At 38.6% G+C, this 22,654-nt stretch overlaps 2 protein-coding genes and 1 non-coding gene across 4 annotated transcripts; 1 reads left to right on the forward strand and 2 right to left on the reverse strand.

Annotated features, from left to right (window-relative positions):
* Positions 1 to 5,901: 5,901 nt before the first annotated feature.
* Positions 5,902 to 6,008, forward strand: LOC114195714. The gene has a single exon (XR_003606547.1). It is a non-coding gene; the product is annotated as a small nucleolar RNA R71 (small nucleolar RNA).
* Positions 6,009 to 13,273: 7,265 nt separating this feature from the next.
* Positions 13,274 to 16,705, reverse strand: LOC114195515 (protein MAIN-LIKE 1-like). 2 transcript variants are annotated; one of them, XM_028086014.1, is made up of 4 exons: positions 16,272 to 16,705; positions 14,621 to 14,831; positions 13,885 to 14,541; positions 13,274 to 13,798 (listed from the first exon to the last, which is right to left on the reverse strand). In XM_028086014.1, the coding sequence occupies exons 3-4, from the start codon at positions 14,461 to 14,463 to the stop codon at positions 13,667 to 13,669; spliced, it is 711 nt and encodes a 236-aa protein (XP_027941815.1). In that variant the 5' UTR covers positions 14,464 to 14,541; positions 14,621 to 14,831; positions 16,272 to 16,705; the 3' UTR covers positions 13,274 to 13,666. The 2 variants fall into 2 exon arrangements, with proteins under 2 accessions (XP_027941815.1, XP_027941816.1); XM_028086015.1 differs by having other exon boundaries at positions 13,885 to 14,773.
* Positions 16,706 to 17,766: 1,061 nt separating this feature from the next.
* LOC114193424 (protein ANTI-SILENCING 1-like) lies at positions 17,767 to 19,960 on the reverse strand. Its single transcript, XM_028083216.1, has 3 exons — positions 19,498 to 19,960; positions 18,845 to 19,007; positions 17,767 to 18,198 (listed from the first exon to the last, which is right to left on the reverse strand). Exons 1-2 carry the CDS (start codon positions 19,846 to 19,848, stop codon positions 18,846 to 18,848), a joined length of 513 nt encoding a protein of 170 aa, XP_027939017.1. The 5' UTR covers positions 19,849 to 19,960; the 3' UTR covers positions 17,767 to 18,198; position 18,845.
* Between the last annotated feature and the right edge of the window lie 2,694 nt (positions 19,961 to 22,654).

Here is a 22,654-nt window from a genome sequence, read left to right on the forward strand (position 1 = left end):
GAAGGACTTTTCAAGGTTGTAATGGGGCTGAGGACAAGGTGTGGAACATATGGATAAGTAGCTAAGCAACCAAGGAAATAGAGGAGCAATTGGGAATAAGTCTCAATCAATCATGAAAGTAATCCCAAACACCAACACTTCCAACTTCAGTTCGGTTCTCACACAATGCTCAAATACAAACTCCTTTTTATTTCTTTTCTTTATTCTCTTTTCTTTTCTTTTTGTTTTCTCTCTTTTTTTTTCTATACAAAGAACATGCAGAGAAACAACAATTTTGAAATCCCACTTTGGTGTACAAATGAGCAATTCCAAGAACCAACCAACAACAAGTGCGCGCACAACCACACTTAAATGAGCACCCATTCCCAAAACAATTCCAAAGCTCCAAAATTTCCTAAGGTAGGAATAATCATGGTTTTTCAGGCTAAGGGCTTGTAATGAGCTGTAGAACAATGAAAGGGTATGCAGGCTCAAAAAGGGGTATCAACAGAAATAGTTCAAGGTAGGCTCATCTGGCTATAAGCTCACAAAAAAAAATGGCCTAAATCATATCCCAACATGCATGTGAATCAGAAAATCATTCAGAAAGAGTCAAGCCAAGGCCACTGTGCAAGCATTCAAGAGGCATTTGTCACACAATCAAAGAACAGAGAGAGGCTCAAATTCTCACACAGGGTAAAATAATTCCAAAAGCAACTTGACATGCAAAGAGAAAGCAAGGATATCAGTCCACAGAGTAACCAACAACTCATCCTCCAAGAGTGAAGTGAGTGTTCCAAACAGAAAACAAAAACATAACACTAACTAACACAAATTAACAAAAATGAAACAAACAAACGGAAACAACTACAGACAGACAGACCTGGACAACTGCAATAAAAGTAAAGAAGAAGGGGAAAGAAAACTCCCTGAATCATGGTGAAACAGCAGTGGGGTCAAGCAGGGAGGTTTCCTCCACAATAGTATCCACCAGGGCAGGATTGCTGAGGAATGGCTTAAGACGATGCCCATTCACTTTGAAGCTCTTATCTGTGGACTGGCTTTTGATTTCAACTGCACCATAAGGATAAACATTAGTGACAACAAAAGGACCAATCCACTTTGATCTCAACTTACCCCCCATGAGTCCAAGTCTGGAGTTATATAGTAAAACTTGCTGACCAACAACAAACTCCTTTCTAGCAATGGAGCTATCATGGAATCTCTTGGTCTTCCCCTTGTAGAACATAGAGTTCTGATATGCCTCCAAACGGATCTCATCTAATTCATTCAACTGCAGCTTCCTTTCCTCCCCAGCTTGATCAAGAGAGAAGTTGCATGACTTGACAGCCCAATATGCTCGATGCTCTATCTCCACTGGAAGGTGGCATGGCTTACCAAAGACAACCCGATAAGGAGACATCCCTATAGGTGCCTTGTAAGCAGTCCTGTGAGCCCATAGAGCGTCCTCAAGTCTATTGCTCCAATCCTTCCTGTTGGGCTGCACAATCTTCTCCAAGATCCTCTTGATTTCTTTGTTTGAGATCTCGGCTTGCCCATTAGTTTGGGGGTGATATGGTGTAGAAAGTTTATGCACAACCCCGTACTTTTGAAGCAAAACCCCCAAGGATCTGTTGCAAAAATGGGTGCCCTGGTCACTAACAATAGCTCGAGGAACTCCAAACCTGCAAAATATATGAGACCTAACAAACTCCACAACAACTCGAGCATCATTAGTTCTAGTGGCTTTGGCTTCTAGCCATTTTGAAACATAATCAACAGCAAGTAAGATGTAAGTGAAACCAAAAGAGACAGGGAAAGGGCCCATGAAATCTATACCCCAGACATCAAACACCTCACAAAATAGCATGGGTTGTTGAGGCATCTTTTGTCTCCAAGAAATGGCTCCTCCTGCTCGTTGGCATTCCTCACATGTGCTACAAATCCTCCACGCATCTTTGAAGATGGTGGGCCAATAAAATCCGCAATCTAGCACCTTACGAGCTGTCCTTTGTGTGCCAAGGTGACCACCAGGTGCAGATGAATGATGAATGACAAAATTTGAGGACCGAGTCAATCTCATGGTCCGGAATGCTCTCCTGGTAACCTGATCACTACACATTTTCCACAGATAGGGGTCATCCCAAATGTAATACCTAGCATCGCTCTTGAGTTTATCACATTGAGCTCTGGATGCTAGGGGAGGAAAAATAGAAGCAGCAAGATAATTAACAATGTTAGCAAACCAAGGTGAGGAAGAAGTAGAGAGTGTCAACAAACTTTCATCGGGAAAGTCATCCCGGATCGGTGAAGCATCATCAGCAGACCTCTCAATCCTGCTTAGGTGGTCTGCAACCAGGTTTTGTGCTCCGCTCCTATCACGGATCTCCAAATCAAATTCTTGGAGCCAGAGCATCCATCTTATCAGCCGAGGTTTTGATTTTGCCTTCTTCAACAGGTACTTAAGAGCTGCATGGTCAGTAAACACAACAACAAGAGAACCAAGCAGATAAGATCGAAACTTTTCAAGTGCAAAAACTACCGCAAGGAGCTCTTTTTCTGTTGTGGTGTAATTTGATTGGGCAGCATCTAATGTCCTGAAGGCGTAGTAGATTACCCTCGGCTGCTTATCAATCCTTTGAGCTAGAACAGCCCCTAATGCATAGTTGGATGCATCACACATAAGCTCAAATAGGGCTGTTCAGTCGAGCGCCTGAATGATTGGAGTTGTGGTCAGGGCCTTCTTGAGGCAATCAAAAGCCTCTTTGCATCCTTCATCAAAGATGAAATCAACATCCTTTTGCAATAGGTTGGACAGTGGGAGGGCCTTCTTACTGAAGTCTTGAATGAAGCGTCTGTAAAACCCTGCATGGCCAAGAAAAGAACGAACCTCTCGTATAGAAGAGGGGTAAGGCAATTGTGAAATAATTGAGATCTTGGCAGGGTCAACTTCAATGCCCTTTTTTGAAATTATGTGCCCCAATATTATGCCTTGTTCTACCATGAAATGACATTTCTCAAAATTGAGAACAAGGTTAGATTGGATGCACCTGTTTAAAACTCTGTCCAAACTATCCAAACATGCATCAAATGAGGACCCATATACAGTAAAGTCGTCCATAAACACCTCGCATTTTTCAAGAAAATCACTAAAAATGCTTAGCATGCACCGCTGGAATGTGCCAGGGGCATTGCATAGGCCAAACGGCATCCTCCTATAGGCAAAAGTGCCAAAGGGGCAGGTGAATGTTGTTTTCTCTTGGTCCTCAAGTGCAATGTGAATTTGAAAATAACCAGAAAACCCATCAAGAAAGCAATAGTGGGACTTACCTGCCAAGCGCTCAAGCATCTGATCAATAAAAGGCAGGGGGAAGTGGTCTTTTCTGGTTTCTTGATTTAGCCTTCTGTAGTCAATGCAAACCCTCCAACTATTTTGCACTCTTGTTGGAATTAGCTCCTCTTTTTCATTCTTGACTACAGTGAGGCCAGTCTTCTTTGGAACAACATGGATGGGGCTAACCCACTGACTGTCAGAAATGGGGTAGATGATCCCAGCTTGTAGAAGCTTGGTCACTTCCTTCTTTACAACATCTGAGATGACAGGGTTGAGTCGCCTCTGTGGCTGTCTCACTAGCTTTGCTCCATCTTCCAACAATATCCTATGCATGCATGTTGATGGGCTAATACCAGGGATGTCAGCCAATGTCCATCCAATTGCCTTCTTATGCTTTTTAAGAACGTGCAACAACCTCTGCTCTTGTTCAACAGTGAGGGAGGTGGAAATGATGACAGGCAGTTTGTCCTCCTCCTCTAAGTAGACATACTTGAGGTTGTCTGGTAGTGGTTTCAACTCTAGAGTACTGGATGCTGGCTGAATATCAGGAACCTGAGGGGAGGGAGAAATGGGTTCCACAGCCTGTACTTGAGCATAACAATCAGATGCATATGTACTTCCTGCAACATGGTTAGTGCAACCTGATTGTATAACATCAAAGTGAATAGGTACAACATCCAGAGAGTCAAACTCTGTACATTCAACATTATCCATATCCACATCATATTCAGCTTTATCAGAATCAGAATTAGAATCAAGAACATCAATGCATGCAAATTCAGATAACTCAGACACGGATGAATGTTTTAATGTATGCAAAGAGTGGAAATCAGAAATCAATCCATCAACAGCATCATCAATAATATCCACGTGAAAAACAGAATGATCCTCAGAAGGATGTTTCATGGCATCCAAAATGTTAAATCGCACAACAATATCATCAAACTCCATGGACAAAGTACCTGCATGGACATCAATTTTGGTTCGTGCAGTTTTCAAAAATGGTCTACCTAAAATGATTGGTGCAGAACCATGTGAAAATCCCTCTTCCATGTCAAGAATGTAAAAATCAGCAGGAAAAATCAATTCACCAACACGAACCAAAACATCATCAACCAAACCTGCGGGGTGGGCAACACTTCTATTTGCCAACTAAATCACCACACCCGTAGGTTGCAAGGGTCCAAGAGAAAGAGATTTAAAAATAGATAGAGGCATAACATTTATTGAAGCACCAAGATCAAGCATTGCATTTTCAAATTTATTGTTACATATGATGCAAGGTACACAAAATGTACCTGGGTCCTTGCACTTCTCAGGAATCTGAGGAACAGATTTACCTATCAATGCTGACACGTTTCTGCCCATGCTGATCTTTTCGTTTCCCTTTAGCCTCCTCTTGTGCGTGCATAGCTCCTTCAAGAACTTTGCATATCTGGGAATCTGTTTAATGGCATCCAACAGAGGTATGTTCACCTCCACCTTCCTGAAAGTTTCTAAGATCTCCCTGTCAACCTCTTCCATCTTTTTGCTTGGAATGGATCTTGGAGGGAAAGGAAGAGGTATGAAAGGTGATAGCAGTAGAGGTGGAAGGTGTAGAAGTCGCACCAGATGTGGAAGGACCAGCTACATGAGCATCACGCTTTCTCTGAAGTGTGGCAGGGTCGGCTTCCTTTGGAGGTGTAGGCTCGAAAGTGGGAACTTCAATGTTCTTCCCAGATCTCAAAGTAATGGCACTCACATTCCTAGGATTTTCCACCGTCTGTGATGGAAGCTTGTCAGAATTCTAAGCTTGTGCCTGGTTTAGCTGAGTGGCCATCTGCCCCATTTGATTTGTCAAACTCTGGATTGAGGCCCTAGTCTCCTGCTGGAATTGCATATTTTGAAGGGTCATCATCCTGACTAACTCCTCCAATGAAGTAGAAGAAGAAGGTGCAGGTGCTGCAGCAGGAGCTGGTGTGGGTACAGGTGGAACAGGAGCAGCTTGTGGTGCAGGTGCAACTCTTTGTTGTGGAGGTGGTTGCACATTTTGAAATTGTTAAGGCTGCTGGTTACCCTGGTTTCCCCATCTCAAATTAGGGTGATCACTCCATCCTGGATTATATTTGTTGGTTGACAAATCATGGTGGTTTTGTTGTTGTTGTTGGGGCCTATTGTTGTTGAAAATATTTGCTGCATAGGCCTGAGGTGTGTCCACTAGTGTAAAAGAAGAAGAAGGAGAAGCAGCCTGTTGTTGCAACGCTGAGCAAGAGTTTGTAAAGTGATCAACAGATGTACAAAAGCCACAAACTCTTATAGCTGGAGATCTCTGATTGGAAGCAAGTTGGTTGACCAGTGTGGTAAGAGCATCAATCTTACTCTCCAACTTCTTCGTGTACTCGGCTGCTCCTACATCATGAACACCTCTAACAACTATGGCATCACTCCTTGTGCCAAATTGTTGAGAATTTGAAGCCATGTTCTCTATTAATTGTCTGGCTGCAGCTGGGGTTATGTTACCAAGGGCACCACCACTTGTGGCATCAATCATATTTCGATCCATGTGGTGCAAGCCTTCATAAAAATACTGCAGAAGGAGATGTTCAGAAATCTGATGGTGTGGACAGCTTGAACAGAGATTCTTGAACCTCTCCCAGTACTCATAAAGGGTCTCTCCAGATTGCTGCTTGATGCTAGAAATCTCCTTCCTTATGGCTGTTGTCCTTGAAGCAGGAAAGAACTTGGCAAGGAATAATCTCTTCAGGTCATCCCAACTTGTGATGGACCTGGGTGCTACGTAGTACAGCCAGTTTTTCGCATTACCCTCCAAAGAATGAGGGAACGCCTTCAAGTATACATGGTCCTCTTGTACATCTGCAGGCTTCATGGTGGAACAGACGACATGAAACTGCTTCAAGTGTTTGCACGGGTCCTCACCTGCAAGACCATGGAACTTTGGCAACAAGTGTATTAAACCAGTTTTCAGCACATATGGAACCTCCTCCTCAGGGTATTGTATGCATAAACTATCATAAGTGAACTCTGGTGCAGTGAGCTCACTCATGGTTCTCTCATGAGGTGGAGGAGGTTGAGCCATGTTATCAGTATGAAAATGAAAATGCTCAGAATGCAAAGAATGAGGAGTGTCAGGAATGTGATGAGAATCAGAAGAATCAGGAAATGTCACTGAATATTCAGCATGCAAAGATGGATTCCTAGGATGCCTACTTCCTCTGTGGAATGTCCTATCAATCTCAGGGTCAAATGGTTGTAATTCACTTGGGTTTCCCCTAGTCATGCACCAAAAAGCACTAATTGTAGTGATATTGGCATAACAAAGGGTATAACTACAAGTATACTGAAACGACCTTCAATTGACTTGAAAATTGGTAGGATATTCCTCTGAGTGGTCAAACAGAAGCACAAAAAAAATCAGATCAATACTCAAAGCACAAGTATTTTTTTCAATTTTTTAAAAGTAAAAAAAAATGAAGAAAAATCACAAAAAACATTGCTGAAATGTAGAAAATGGCATTTTCTGGAGAATCTGAGTTTGCAAACCGGCAGAGCGGGTTACAACAAGGTAGCAAATTAAATTCTACCCCAAATCCATATAAAATAATAGTGATTCTGATAACCAGAGCAAAAGTTATGGTCCTCTGAAGTTTCACTAAAAATCAGTCCAAAAATTTTTTGAATCTCTTAACTCAGACCATACCAACTGCTCCAGCTATTTTTTCTATCAAGTTCAATGTCTTAGAAGTGGAGGGAAAAAATTTCAAGTCAAAACAAGCTCCGTAGCTACCAAAACAAAAATCCAGAAGTTAAATGCCAGATTCAGACACTATTCAAACACTATTCACTACTACAAATGACACTATTCATGCGCGCCGCAACACTATTCACTACACTACACAGAAACACACAGGAATGGAAACAGACACTGAACTTAACACAACATTAACATCACAATGAACATATACCAACTCAACCACACTTGAACTACACACACAAACCAAAACACAAAACACAAACACACTAGAAATTTTACTGTGAACGAAACGATTGGTCCCCGGCAACGACGCCAAATTTGCTTGATGTATGTTTCATGAAATGGATTTTGGCCTAAAACTTGAGGAACTAAGTGTCCAAGCCACCTAAAACTCTTTCTCACCATTTTATGAAACTAGTTGTGAAAGAAGAAAATTTTGCACAAATTTTTGCCTAAAAACCAAGAGCAACCTTGCTCCTTAGTGAACTAAAAGTGTTTTTCACTAGGTGTTATGCTACTAGTTTTCATACTTGGGAATTGGGTGATATTGGCTAATTAGTTCCATGTTTTAACTTGGTTATGATATTTCTTGGTGTATGCATGATTTAAGACTTGAAGATGCTTGTCAAGTACTTTCCATAGAGTCTTTAAAATGTGCTTTTCTTGTTTTAGTCTTGTTAAAAGTTGTCTCAAACTTTTCTTCTTTAGATTTTAGCTTTCCTTGTTTTTGTGCTTTTCTTTCTTGTCACTAGGTGTTCTTTGTTTTGTCTTACTAGTTTTCTTTTCTTAAAACTCTTAGGGTGTTGTGGCCGAATCACTTGTCTTGCATTTGAAAGGTTTTGCACAAGTTTTAAAAGTGTTTTCTTCAATCCTTTGGTGGATTTTGAGTGCTAGCCTTGTCTTGTTACTTTAGGAGTGTGATCTAAACACTTAGGTTTCATTTTAGGTTGGAATTGTTCTCGGTTTTCATGTTAACACTTGGTTTTGAGTGTTTTGTTGTAGGAATCATGGCAAGTTCATCAAATGCACCTACTCCAAACAAAAATAATACATTCATGAGATTGCTTTGCGATTTGGAGTTGTCTAGGAAAGAGTCCTTTGAACAATTGAGAAAAGAAAAAGAGCAAAGTGACCTAAGAATCCAAGAGCACATTCAAAGGCTTAAAGCTAAAGAGCAAGAAAGAGAGGCTAGGAAAAGAGGGCATTCTAGGCGCAACCCAACAAAAGAGAAGCAAAATCCAAAGATTCCAAAGTTCTATGGTGGAAGTGATCCCAAAATCTTCCTTGATTGGGAAGCTAAAGTTGATCAAATTTTCAATGAAAATCATGTAAAGGATCAAGCACAAGTTGATCTAGTAGTTTTAGGATTTTTGGATTATGTCAATACTTGGTGGCATAAAGTTTGTAAGAATTATAACCAAGGGCCACCCGCGGCTTCTTGGATGGACATTAAAACTCTTATGCGCGCTAGATTTGTTCCTCCCTCCTATAGGAAGGAACTTCTTTTGAAGCTCCAAAGGCTTCACCAAGGTCTTATGAGTGTGAGTGCGTACTTTAAAGAATTAGAGTCTCAAATGCGTAGGGTTAAAATAAAAGAAACTAACAAAGAGAAAATAAAAAGATTTGTGAGTGGTCTTAGGAGAGACATACAAGACCAAGTAGAGTTGTATGAGTACTCCACTCTTGAAAATTTTTTCACACTTGCCCTTGGGATTGAAATTCAATTGAAAAGAAAAATAAGGATAAAGAAGAGTTACTCATCTAACCACTACTTTAGTCACTCATGGAAGGGAAATAGTAAAAAGAAACATGATAAATTCCCTTCTAACTCTCATCAAGAACCACCAAGTAAAAGTAAGTCACCAAGTGATCACATTCACCATTCCACTTCTCCAAGATCAAGTTCCATTAAATATTTTAAATGTTTGGGTTATAATCACATTGCTTGAAATTACCCAACCAAGAGGACCATAATCTTAAAGAAGAGTAATGATGTTGAAAGTGAACACTCATCTCCCCATTCTCTTTCAAAAAAACCTTCTTCCTCTAGTAAAACTAATTTTTTTTAGAAAGGCCCTATGTTATTAAGGCGCATGATAGGTCAACATCAAAGTGAGCTTGAGCCAACTCAAAGAGAAAACATTTTTCAATCTAGATGCAAAATTAACAAATGGGTTTGCTCTCTAGTTATTGATGGAGGAAGTAGTACCAATGTAGCTAGCACAAGGTTGGTGGAAAAGCTTAGCTTAGAGACCATTCCTCATGCTAAGCTCTACAAGCTTGCTTGGATAAGTAAAGAGGGAGAAATAGATGTCAATAAACAAGTCCTAATTAACTTCTCTATAGGAAGCTACAAAGATGAGGTGTTATGTGATGTTGTTCCCATAGAAGTCACACATATCTTACTAGGTAGGCCATGGCAATTTGATAAACAAACTTTACATGATGGACATACCAACCAATACATTTTCTTCATAAATGGGAAAAGGCAACTTTACTACCTCTATCACCTTAAGAAGTTAATAAGGATAAAAATATAATAAGAAAAGATGAAGAAGAAAAACAAAAGGGGCAAGTTTTCACCAAGGTGTTACTTGCCTACAAAAAAATTCTTCCAAAGCAAGATGTGCGTCACCCTTCCTTCTCTTCCCAAGCCAAAAAGAAAGGCCCAAAGCACAAACAAGAAAGGAAGAGTAGTCTAGAAAATAAAGATGACCTAACCAAAGCTAGGGGTAATACCCTTAGAAAGGATGGAACAAGAGCTCATAAAAGGGAGCCGCAAATCCTCCCCCAAATCAAGTCAAGCTCCATCTACAAAGGCTTAAAGAATTTGTGGTCAAATTCTCTCCAAGGAGGGGAGGATGATGAAGGATTGATCCCAACCAAGGATGGAGGGAGGCACATGCTTAGGAAGACTAAGCATGTTTAGAAAGGAAGTTCACTAATTCATCATTCCTTTCATTTGTGTTTGTTATTTTTGATTCCCTAAGTTGAGTTAGTTGAATCAATTTTAGTTGACTTGTTGACCTTTAATTAGGTTTGACTTGTTGACTATAGTTGACTTGACTTAAGCCAACATGCTAATCTATGTTTATTTGCTTTGTAGGTTAATTAGGAGTAAGAAAGCAATGCTAGGTGGCGCATGGTGATTGGGGAGCATAAATGATGTGGAGGAGAGAGTAAAGCAAAGACATAAAGCATAAAGAAAAAGGCATAAAGCAAGTGTACCTATGTACCTTTGGTCTCCTTTGTTTTTAGCACACTTTGACCACTTTTTGGAGACATATGAGACACATTCTTGGTCTCCTTTAGTGCTAGAACGAAATTAGCCTTGCACACACCATAGTTAGCTCTTTTGTCTCTCATTTTGTAACCTTATTTGACCTAGTTTCTAGAAGCTAGGGTTAGGTTTTTGTACAGACATCCTTAGGTATTTTTTATTTGCATAGAGGCTCCTAAACTCTTCTATATAAGGGGCGCTCCTAGACATGTAAAAGGGTTGAACATTTTGAAGTAAAAACACTATTGTTTCTCAACCATTTGTGAGAGTTTCCTCCCTAGGGAGTGAATACTTTTAAGCCTTATCTTGCATAGCAAGTGGCGGCTGATATCGCTGTCGTTGACGCGATCAAATTACAACTACTTAACTTTAGCAACTTTAGTATTGCAAAATTAGTAGTGATTAAACTAGTCAGGGTTAAGATAACCCTGAGTCGTCTCACAACGAATACGAAATTGATTTCAAATATTTGAGTTTTATAAAAATCTATCCTAAATGCAATTAAAACTAGAAACTATAAAAATATGGGGTTTTGATATGCAAAGAATAAATGTCACACAAATAAAAGATTGTAAACACAGTAATAGAAAAGAGGTCAATTCCACTACTTTTTCAAAATAGGATTCTTCATCGGTTATCTAGAGATTATTGTTAAATTAATTATTGTTGTTGATTTACAAATCAATCAATGTAAAGTCTCAATTAATTTGTTAACGTTCTCACTTTTAACCAAAGTACAGTCTCAATTAAAAGTGAGAACTTTTAGATTATCCATAGTAAATTCAACCAAAGTACAGTCTCAATTAAATTTTACTATGCCTAATCATGTCTATTCCTTTGTTTCCTCACCAAATAGAAAACTTGATTAATCAAAGTAAAGTCTTGACTAATTTTAGTTAAAGTAATTACCTCTAATCAAAGTAGAGTCTCAATTATTGGCAAAAACTTATTTAATAAAATGAAAGTTTCTAAATAAAATCAAAGTAAAGTCTCAATAGAATTTAAAAACCTTTTTACTCACATGATTAGCATGCGTGTAGATTTAAAATCATTATTTTCTATTCAATTAAGAAGCAAAGGACATAGATATAACAAAAACCACAACAATAATCAAAATAACAAATACATAAATTTATCTAACCTCAGAATCCAATTAAGAAATTACAGTGGAATCAACCCTAAAAGTTTAGCCCTCCATGGCTTTGATGGAATACATGATAATATGATGAAGGAAAGAAAATAAAAGGAAAGGAAGAATGAGAGATGTGGTGGATGACGGTATCTGCCAAAACCAGAGAGTTGCTAAGTGTCTCCTTCTTCTGCTCCCTTAGACCTCTTTATATAGGCTTCAATTGGAGTTGGACTTTATCTGTCGGTTGCTAAAATATTTTATCTTTATTTAATTAATTAGCAACTTAATTTCTATCCAATTTCCAATTTTACCCCTCTTATTTGACCGTTTTTGCAGTTTTGACCAGAGTTTGACCAGAGTCTGACCAGAGTTTGACCAGTTGACCTGTTAACCAGTTTGACTGTATAATGAGAAGTTGACATGTGGCAGTACACTTTCTCTCTCCAAAATTAGGGTTTCTGCAGATTGGAGATGCAATGACGACTGCTCCTCTGCTGCCTGCGCTGACTCGTGGTGGTGGCTGCCTTTTCTTCTCCAGCGAAGGCGCGGTGGTGCAGAAGGTTGTTGTTGGCGTTGATGATGGTGGGCGCGACTGCTGCAGGTTGTGCGTGGGTCTGGATCGTGTTTTGTTGTTACTCTGCTGTGGTTTCGTGGTGCTGCAAGGTGCTTGGGGACGCTGCAATGGCTGTGCAAATCTGTTCTAGCTTGCAGTACAGTGTAGATCTGGCTGCAATGGTGGAATCAATGGTTGCTATGGTGGTGCGGTGCAGCTGCTTTAATGGAGGTGTGCCATTTTGCTTCGCGGAGGTGTGGCAGTTTCCATGGCTGTTCGCGGAGGATCTGTGGTGATTCAATGGGACTCTCGTTGGTGATGGTTGTTGGAGGCGAGAAGGATGGTCACGGTGGCTACTGTAGAGATGGTGCGAGGTTGAAGGTGCAGGCGACAGCCGCCGGTGGTGCTGGTGGGAGAGGAGAAAATTAAGGTTAGGGTTTCATGTGTGAGATGGAGGAGATAATGACGTGGCAAGCTCTGATTGGTCAATTTGGTGAGTGGAGGATTATGATACGTGTCAGCATATGGTTGGACAGATTTAGAAGGTGAGGATTGCCACATGGCATAATCTGGTTGAGTGGAGTTTAAATGGTAGGAGGGGTAAAACTCAGTAAAAATTGAGGGTGCAGAACATGTTTTCTTTTGTGGTCCACTTGCCAGAGGAGTGTGTAAATAAAATCTGGGGGTGTATTTAGCTCCTGATTTATTCTTTTCCAGAATTTCCTGATTTTGGACTTATTTTGTAACTTTGAATATTTCAAATCCAAACTTTTAATGACCCAAATTAAACTTCAGCTGCATTAACAAATGTTAAAATATCCAATAATATTTTATGCAACTAAAATCAATTTTTACGCCATTTTTAGCTTACATACTCAATAAATCCAATAATCACAAATCCTAACTAAATCAATCCTTAAGCACAAAAATTCAATTAAATTCCCAAATTTGCACATTAAATGAGGGCAAAAATTTGAACTCATCAGCGGCACACATCCACTCATCTTCAAGATTGTGATGGCTTCTAGCCTACTCTTGTAGTGGCGTGCTTCTCACATTTTTACCATTTCTTTCCTTTTCATTTTATGTTTTCTTCTTCCTTTAATTGTTCTTGGTTTTCTATGATTTATGTGCTTTTCATTTCCTTTTCATTTTGAATCAATCCATCATCTTCTTCTCTTGAGCTTTGTGAAAGCAACCTTCACATTTAGATAGCTTGCTATCTTAATGTCCAGTGGGGATTTCACTTAGCTTTCTTAATCAACTCACACCATATTCAATAATCTTAAAAAGGAACAAGATAATCCTTCATCAGAGACCCTCCTAAACCACTACAAATATCCATCCGAACATGAAAAAGGAGTTGGCGCAGCGACCACCTGAACTACGATAAACTGATCGTGGTCTCTCCACCGATCATCAATAATCGCAAAGTCCAACATGGGAAGCGAGCTCAGCAGTCGTGGAATAGGCTGCATGAAGCCAAATTGTCGTAGCACACGCTCTGGCAGATGACGGTGTACGAGGATACCAAGCCTGAGGAAGCCAAAAAACATGACAGATACAACAAGTGGTCGACTAGCCCTATGTGCTCCATATGGGTTCCAAATCACCCCATCATATGTCAAGGCATCCAACTAGACTCTAACATCAGCTAGAGCGGAAGTAGCTCGTCTAGTGACATAATGTCTGGCACGGGGTTCGGTCTCCACATATGTATCACGTAATTGCTTCATTCCCAATGCAGGGAAGTACTCGTATATCCAAGCCTATATAAAATAGCATTTCATTTAACTATTGTGATATAAAATAAAAAATAAGTAAAATATTCAACAAAATGTAATATAAAAGGTACCTGTAGAAGAGGAGGATATTCAACTAATTGCTTTGTATTTGCAAAGCTAGCATCTCCTAGTTGCTTATATAAGTAGACAAGAGCAGCAACTCCCCAAGCATATCTACGACATATAGGGAGATCTCTAACAAGCTCGAGGTAATGGGTACGAACATAGGTGGCACTTTTATTAGCAAATATCGTGCACCCTAGAAGGTGCAAAAGATATGCAGGTGCAACAAACTCCCATAGCTTGTTATCACAACAACTCCTATACAAGTCTCTCAACCAACTAAGTCTGACATGTCCACCCCGACTTTGATTCAACTCACTAGAAGCCACAACCCAATCAACACCAAGAAATGTCATCATAATCTTGAGTGAATCTTCATATTCAAGATTTTCAGTGGAGCAAAACTCTCTAGTGATGGGAAGGTGAAGGAGCGACCAAACATCATCTAAAGAGATGGTCATCTCACCAATTGGTAGATGAAAAGTATTAGTCTCGGGATGCCATCTCTCCACAAAACCCAGTATTAATCCAGTATCGGGATATTCATATAAATTATCGCACAGAGACGATAATCTATAAGCTACCATAAAAGGCAGAACAGAAGGGTGAGGACGTCCTAAATTTTTCACTTTTTTAATATGGGAGACTAGTTTGACAATTCGATCCTAAGAAAAAAGAAACATAAAACAATTAAAATACACAACAACGATAAAATAAAAACATTTATAAAAATTTCTTACTAACTTGACCCTCCCATATGATATGTGCAACATGATCCTGGTATCGAGTCAATAAAGATGTATCAGAGGGACCACTTGGAAATCCTGCAGCATTGTGGCCAATCCCTTGCTCCTCGTCTTGAGCAACATCTGAACCCTACTGCTCAACAACATCACCCTGTGCAGAACTCTCGGGGTCATCATGTGAACCGCGTATAGATAAATTTCCTCTTGTCCTAACCATATTTATAATTCAAAGTTTCAAACATTACTAAGTTGCAAATTAAATCCCGACATCAAGAGGCCTAAAGGAATGCAACCAACTAAAAAATTAAATTCTTTTTCACAAACAAAATTATCATTAAGTGCAACAAAATTCATTATTGTATCAAACATAACCAAATTCACCATCTAATATAACCAAATAAATAATCAAAGCATAGGGTAACTTCCACCCCTTATTCTTATTTCGCAGATTCTTTCAAAACAAAAAATTTCAACAAGCCAACCATCTCCAATACAGCAAGAATAAATCACTCAAATTATCAAATATCAACCACCAAATATAAAATGAAACACCACTGGAACAGATCTCGACATCTGCATTGCAAAAAACAAAAAAGAAATAAGGAAACAGATCTCGACATCCGTTTCACAAAAAACCAAAAAAAAAATGAGACGGATCTCGACATTTGTTTCATAATTTACCGAAACGGAGACATTTGTTTCACGAAAAAAACTAAAAAATAAGAAAACAGATCTTGACATCCGTTTCACAATTTACTGAAACGGATCTCGACATCCGTTTCACGAGAAAACTAAAAAAAAATAAAGGATTGCAGATTAAAGTGCTTCAAAAATGATACGTTGGAATACAACAGCATTCACCAATAACTTCATCAATCAGTACAGCTGTCAAAACAGGTCACCCGACCCAACCCGGCTCGGCCCGCGACGGGTTGACCACTTAGTGGGTCAACCCAACCCGGCTCACTTATTAGCGAGCCAACAAAATTAGAACCCGACCCGACCCACCACGGGTTGGCGGGTTAAACGGGTTGGCTCACTGGCTCACTTAATTAAAAAAAAAAAGAAACATTTCGATTAAAAATCTAAAAAAACTTCAATACAATCCAAATAAAATCTCAAATTATGTTAAACTCCAAATACAAACCAAAATCACAAAAATATAAATTACTATCTAACATCAAATCATTATTGTCACTTATCAAACTATAATATTAGAATCTTGAATGAATAAATCCACAACGTTTTCATCTCTTGAAACATCTTCTTTATCCCCATCTACAATATATATATATATATATATATATATATATATAATATATGCATATATAATATATAATAGATAATATAATATATATATATATATATATATATATATATATTAATTAATTAAATATTTAAAATTTATTAATGGGTTGGTCAGCTAACCTGGCTCATCGGGTTCAACCCAAATGAACTGAATTCTTAATGGGTTTGGTTCATTTTTAACCCGTACTGAAATTTGTAATTTTTTTTCAACCCAACCCGATCCCGTGATGAATCAGGTTGGCTCGCGATTTATAACCCATTTTGACGACTCTATCAATCGGTATCATCATTCACTATCATCATTAACGGAAAACCAAAATAAAACATTGAGAAAACTCAACTGGGTGGATGAAATGTGGACGGAGAGTGGATGTGTGGATGAAATATGGACGGAGAGGGAACTGCTTGGTGGTTGGTGGTTGCTGGTGGCGCTCTACTCAGATCTACTCCACAAAAAAGAGGCAAATGGCCCGCTGCTCACAAGTGAAGGAAAAGAAGAGGAAGGGTGGAATTTAAATGGCCCGCTGCTAGGTCAACGAGATTCGTTTTTGGGGTGTAGGACTGCAGTAAAAGCAGATTTTTTGCGGTGCAAAGGGTGCAGTTTTGGGGGTATAGGATGAAGACTTGAGGGTGCAGGGAGAAGCCCCCATGCAAAGAAGGTGTGCGTTAAATTGCTTCATGGTTCGGCCCATCTTTTGATTGTTTGAGTCTTTGAATGTGAACAAGGGGTTTATGCATCTATAAATACATCTTAAAATATGACCTCTTGCCTTCTTCTAACAGTCACATTTGATTCAATGAGAATTGATTTGCTTATAAGCTTGTCTTCTTTGTTCTCTCGGATCATAAATGGTAGTAACATTTTCTTCATTCTCTCCAGAGAACTTTCTCTAGAAGAAGAAAATCTAAGTTCTTCAAATTTAGGAGTTTAATCATTTTTCTTATCTTCGGATACTTCCTTAAAAATGCTTCCATCAAAGCCTTAGTGTGTTGGGTGCTAATTGTAGTGTTTAACAAAATCCAAGCAAATCAGATCTTATATATATTTGATTTTTTTGTCTAACAAAGTTTTTTTCTGTTACAATTTGATAAAGTATCACGATTTAACTCAGACCGTCTTACTCATGTTGTGAACCATTAGAACGTTCTTATGTAGTAGATGAACTTTTGCTTCACAAAATACACATTAAAAGGTCTCTAAAAGTAATAAAGATTAATTCACTAACTGGTTCATATTTATTAACATCAAAAAATTTCCATTAAGAAATAGTATAATGTTTCTGTTAAAATATTAGACCATAATCTCTATTCTTTTTATAATGACAAATATCACGAGTTTTGAATTAAAACTTTTCTAGTTACCAACTCGTTCATGTCCATGTTGCACATGTTACGTTATGAGTCTTATTGGTCTCTCAAGCATAATACTATTAGTTAATATCAAAATTATCAACATCTTATTCACCTATTGGATAATCTTATATGTATTATCTTATTAGTAGTAAGTAAATAATTGAGTCTCATAGGCGTGATATTATTAGTTACCTAAATCTTCTAAACCTGCCCCCTTCTGCCCGCCGCCTTTAAGAATTAATAAAAATTGCAAATAAAATAATTCAAATTCAATACAAAATTGTGGATAATTCAATACCGAAGTTAATCCTACGTTAAGCATTTCAACAAACTAATTGATTATTGCATATACTAAAATTAAATTACAATCATTTCCTATTATTTCTCACATTAAAATAAATAACTCTTACAAACATATCATTAGTACTGTAAAATATTTTCCATAGCCACTGGTATGTACAAACTAAAGCAAACTCCTAAATATCAGTAGCGGCAGCAATAACTTAATTAAAGTAGAAATGTGGTAAAAATAAATAAATTAATTACATTAATTACAATAGCAGTATTACTAATAATCTAACTACAGCCGTAACAGCAACACAAGTATGCAAATCCTTTATTCCCCCTGAAAAGAAGCTTTCCCAGCCCCGAAAAAATATTTGAATGACCACATTTTTCCTTCTTTAGAAGGCTTGTCATGTAGATTTCGCATCCCTCCCAGACATATACACTCCGTAAGCATCTTTGTAACATTATGTATGCTGTACGTCAACATATTTGTCACCTAACTTTTCAATTACAGGCTAACTAATTTATTTACCCGAGATATCAACTTCAATGCTTTCTGTCTTGTCAAGACCGAGTTCCACGCCTCCAACAAGCATCGTTTATCTTATTTGGTGCAAATATTTATCACTGCAACAAGTTCAGAAAAACAATCGATTCAACCAACAAAAACCTCAATTTAGATAATAAATGTTATAGCAAAGTAGCAGCTAAACACTCATTTCAGACCATTGGGTAAGACTCAGTTGACATTAGAGCTAAAACGTGGGATTCAAACCGTAAAAAGAAGCGAGAGGGACATCACTTGGGAGACCCAATACACAAGAAAGTTCCATTCTCAACTTTCTCCAACAACACAATAGAAGATAATAACCTCACTGTGATCGTAAACACCATGGCAGAAGCTGTCATATACAATCTTATAATTTTTCCTTCTTGTCTTGAAACCCAAGTTTTTAGATAATTACTTAAACTATAAGGGTAAAAAAAGTTCAACTGGGAATGTAAGGAGTGACAAATCCCCTATTTTTTAGAAAAAAAAAAAAAAAAACTATCTTAAAACTAACACAATGGTCAATCTTTTACATCACAGTCCTGTGATTTTTCCTTCTTTTCTTAAACCCAAGTTTTTAGATAACCACAAGGGTAGTTTAAAAAGTTTGGGAATGTCAAGAGTGACAAATCCGCTAATTATTTTCAAAAACAAAAGCTATCTTAAACAAAAACAATGATAAATCATTTACATCGCATAAAAACGAATAAGATCACCCAATACCTTAAGTTCCAGCAATCTTGTCATCTATCTGGTCCACTACTTTGCGTTGTCCAACATCAAAGAAACGGTAGAACACAAAATCAGCCTTTGCTTCATCGTACAGTTGCGAATTTCCAATATTCTTAGAAATGCAAACGACATTGCATTTTCCAACGATAGTTTCCTGGTGCAGATAAGCAAAATCTCAAAACGACAGAAAAATAGACAAAAACCTTGAATGATAGAAAAAAAAGATCACAAGTACTCAAAACGGCAGAAAAAATAGCCAAAAGTACTCAAAACGACAAGAGAAAAAACTTGGAAGCCGAAACTTATCAAAAGCTCGACGTTTGCAAAGCAAATAGTCTAAACAACAGTATATTAGCCAAAACCAAACGACAAAGATAAGTTTCAGAATCCAAAAATTGCCAAAGGATTGATACTTGCAACACCTATACCAAAAACCACGGAACAACATCCGATAATATTCAAAACGATATACATAAAAATAGACAACAATACTCAGAATGACAGCAAAAATATTCAGAATCGAAACTCAGCAAAAGAAAAATATCGAAAACGACAGCAAAATAGCCAACAATACTGTAAACGGCAGAAGAATATCCAACAAGCATTCAAAACGATGGGGAAAGGATTTAGCATCGAAAGCTTACGAGAGGATTAACATTGGCGAATCCCTTGCCGTCACCGCATGCCAAAAACAACTCGTTCTCCTTGGTTTGGATCCCTTCCAAAAACTTGTGAATCTCGCCGGAGCGGAAGAACCACTGCACCTTGACTTTCCTGGACTTGTCGCGATTCTCCCAGATCTTGATTAGCTTCCCTATGTGAGGCACATCGCAGCTTTCGTTTTGGAGGTAAACGGCATCGTTAAGAGTGTACTGCACGCCATCGAAGGTGAAGGACTCGTAGAACTGCACGTCCTTCTTCTTCCCACCCATGCCTCGCTTCCTGCCCCACGCAAACTCATAATTCAAATCGTCTTCCCCCGTTGGCGCGGCCATGGATAGTGACGGAAAGAGAGGGCAATGGCTGCGCAGTGGATAGATAAGGTAGTGGTTTGAAAACAGTAAAAGAAAACCCTCAGGCCAGATTGGATTTTTTTTTTCCCAATTGAACTAATTTTTTTTTTAATAAATACTCAAATAAACTCAAATCCCAATTTATTTCCATTCATGACTTTTAATATCATGCACTTTTTATCTTTTCACTGCATTCATCAAAATACTCTCGTAATTAGATACCGAATTCTAAACTTTGTTTTTACAAAAAAAAAAGAGAAATTAAAATAAATAAATAAGAAAACTGAATCGTTCTTAGTTCTAAAAAATATCTACAAGTATAATATCTACAAATATATTTTTATATGATAACGTATACTTGTATATATTTTTTTTAGAACAAGATGGTATATCTTAAATAAAATAAATATAAATACATATATATATTAATTAATTAAATAGTGTAAAATAAAGATTTATTAAATAATTATAAAATTATATGTTATTATATATAAAAAATAATAAAATTTATGAGTTATTTATTTAAAATAATAATAATAATTAATTAAAATAGTGAATAATGAAAAATTATAATAAATTTATTTACAATAATATAAATTTTTATTAGATATTGTGATTTAATATAAAGAAATATATTAAATTTAGAACAAATTGAATAATAAAGTGTATATGTAACGTCCCATTTAATTTATAAATGCAATTAAAGGAAACGTCACACATAAGATAGCATAACAACGCAGTCCTGGGGTTCCCAACATCACCCCTACAAAACTAGGCACACCACGATGCCAAAAAGCAGGATAGCTGAATACGAATACAACTTAGAGTGTAGCGTAGAAATACAGAAGGAAATACATGGGCCATAGCCCTAAATAAAACACAAGGAAAACTCCAGCCCAAATGGCTAAGCAACGGAATCACCATTCGCCTGTTGACCGTGAGAACCTCGCCCATCTGCTCCCATCAACCAAATTGATGATCATCGCAAGAGAGAACAGCCACATACATCATAACCATGCAATAAAACGGGTAAGCTAGAGCCAACAACATATTCATCATGCAGTCAAATATATTTTTCCTCATCTCATAACCACATAGCAACCACACATGTTATGACTCTTCATCCAATACACTACGACTCGACTCGACTCATCCGGATACGTATAACTTGGTCGGATTCAGCGGACGCTCGCACTTGTGGTGAATACTCCTGCTCGACTCTAAGCTGCTCATCTCCGAGCTATGTGTTACAAGTGTTACGATGAATCATATCTCCCTCACCACAAGGTTAGCCCTTAATGAATTTCAGGTCTCCTGCTACTCTCACCACAGGAGTCAGTCTGCTCTAAGTGAGACTAACTGGCCCCTTAGAGTGTCAGGATGCAGTCCTTACCTTGAATCCTTACCTAGTTATACAGATGGGGCACCACCATGGGCACCCACTAACAGGGGCCATGGAATTACGTCCTGACCACTGAAGCGCAACCCCAGAGGTCTCACCTAGAGACCTCAAGGAATTTACACGCTGACACGGACTAACCGTCAAAAATCAGCAATAAGAGAATATTGAATTATATTTTTCAATTCCATAGCAACCCTTGAAGTTTAATCCTCATATCAATCACATCTCAAATCCATACCTCCGATCATCACCACCCCAATGAGTCTGGGGCCTAGTCTCATGCCAATATCATGTTCCTTTAATTTTCAAACCACACATTCATTTCTCACGTTAAGCCTCATACCAACCCATTCGTCCACAATTCATGAATCATGCCAAAAATATACTTCATGTTCCATTACATACATGTTCATCATCATACAATCATACTCAACCAACATGGATCACTCGAGAAGCATTAAACATCCAAATCACAGCACTGTCTCGCCCAGCATCTCGCTCAGGCTGAGGGGTCTCGCTCAGGCGAGCCTCGCCCTTGCCTAGGCGAGAGCGCCAAAAACTAGGGCATGGGCAACACGGGATCTCGCTTAAGCGAGATCCCTCTCGCTTGGGCGAGTTGCCTGCTCGCTCAAAAATTGAGCGAGCCGCCTGGGCGACTTTTCGCGCAAAAAACTTAGGCGAGCTCCCTGTTTCATCTCGCCTAGGCGAAATGGACTCGCCTGGGCGAGATTAACAGGTCTCGCCACTGTTCTTCGCTGTACCGCCATGTTTTCCGGCCAAACAACACATACAAAGCGTTTCACACATCAAAACGACAGATTCCAACCATACAAGGTAACAACCAACACAAAAACAGTTCTAAAAGAGTCGAAACTAGAACCCTAACTTCCCGTACCTGGAAATAGGTTCGTACAGGACCTTCGACGCGTAACCAAGGAGCGCAGCAGCTCTAGGGCCCAATTCGCAACTGGAACAGTGGGTAAAACGAGTTATAAAAGAGTCTCCACTGTTACTGTGAAAGCTATACAAAACAGAGGCGGTAAGGGTTAAGGGTACTTACGTGAGCAGAACAATGGCCAAGCTAAACGTAAATCTGAAGAACGTTGGAACCCTAGCAGAGCTCTAGTGCGGAAACAGGGAAGGAGGCGGCTGCGAATCTGAGAATGCAGAAAGTGTGAGTGTTAGGGCAACTGAAACAGGTTTTTATCCTATGGGCCGGCCTTTAGGCCCAATACTGTAGGGCAGCCCACTAACTTTTAGGGCAGGAATAAAAATGGGTCTTACATTCCCTCCAACAACAAAAATTTTCGTCCTCGAAAATGAAAGACTCACCAGGTAAACAGATGTGGATGTGATTTTCTCATGTCCTCCTCTAACTCCCAAGTC

This window comes from Vigna unguiculata, chromosome 8 (genome assembly GCF_004118075.2).
Source record: "Vigna unguiculata cultivar IT97K-499-35 chromosome 8, ASM411807v1, whole genome shotgun sequence".
NCBI lineage: Eukaryota > Viridiplantae > Streptophyta > Magnoliopsida > Fabales > Fabaceae > Vigna > Vigna unguiculata.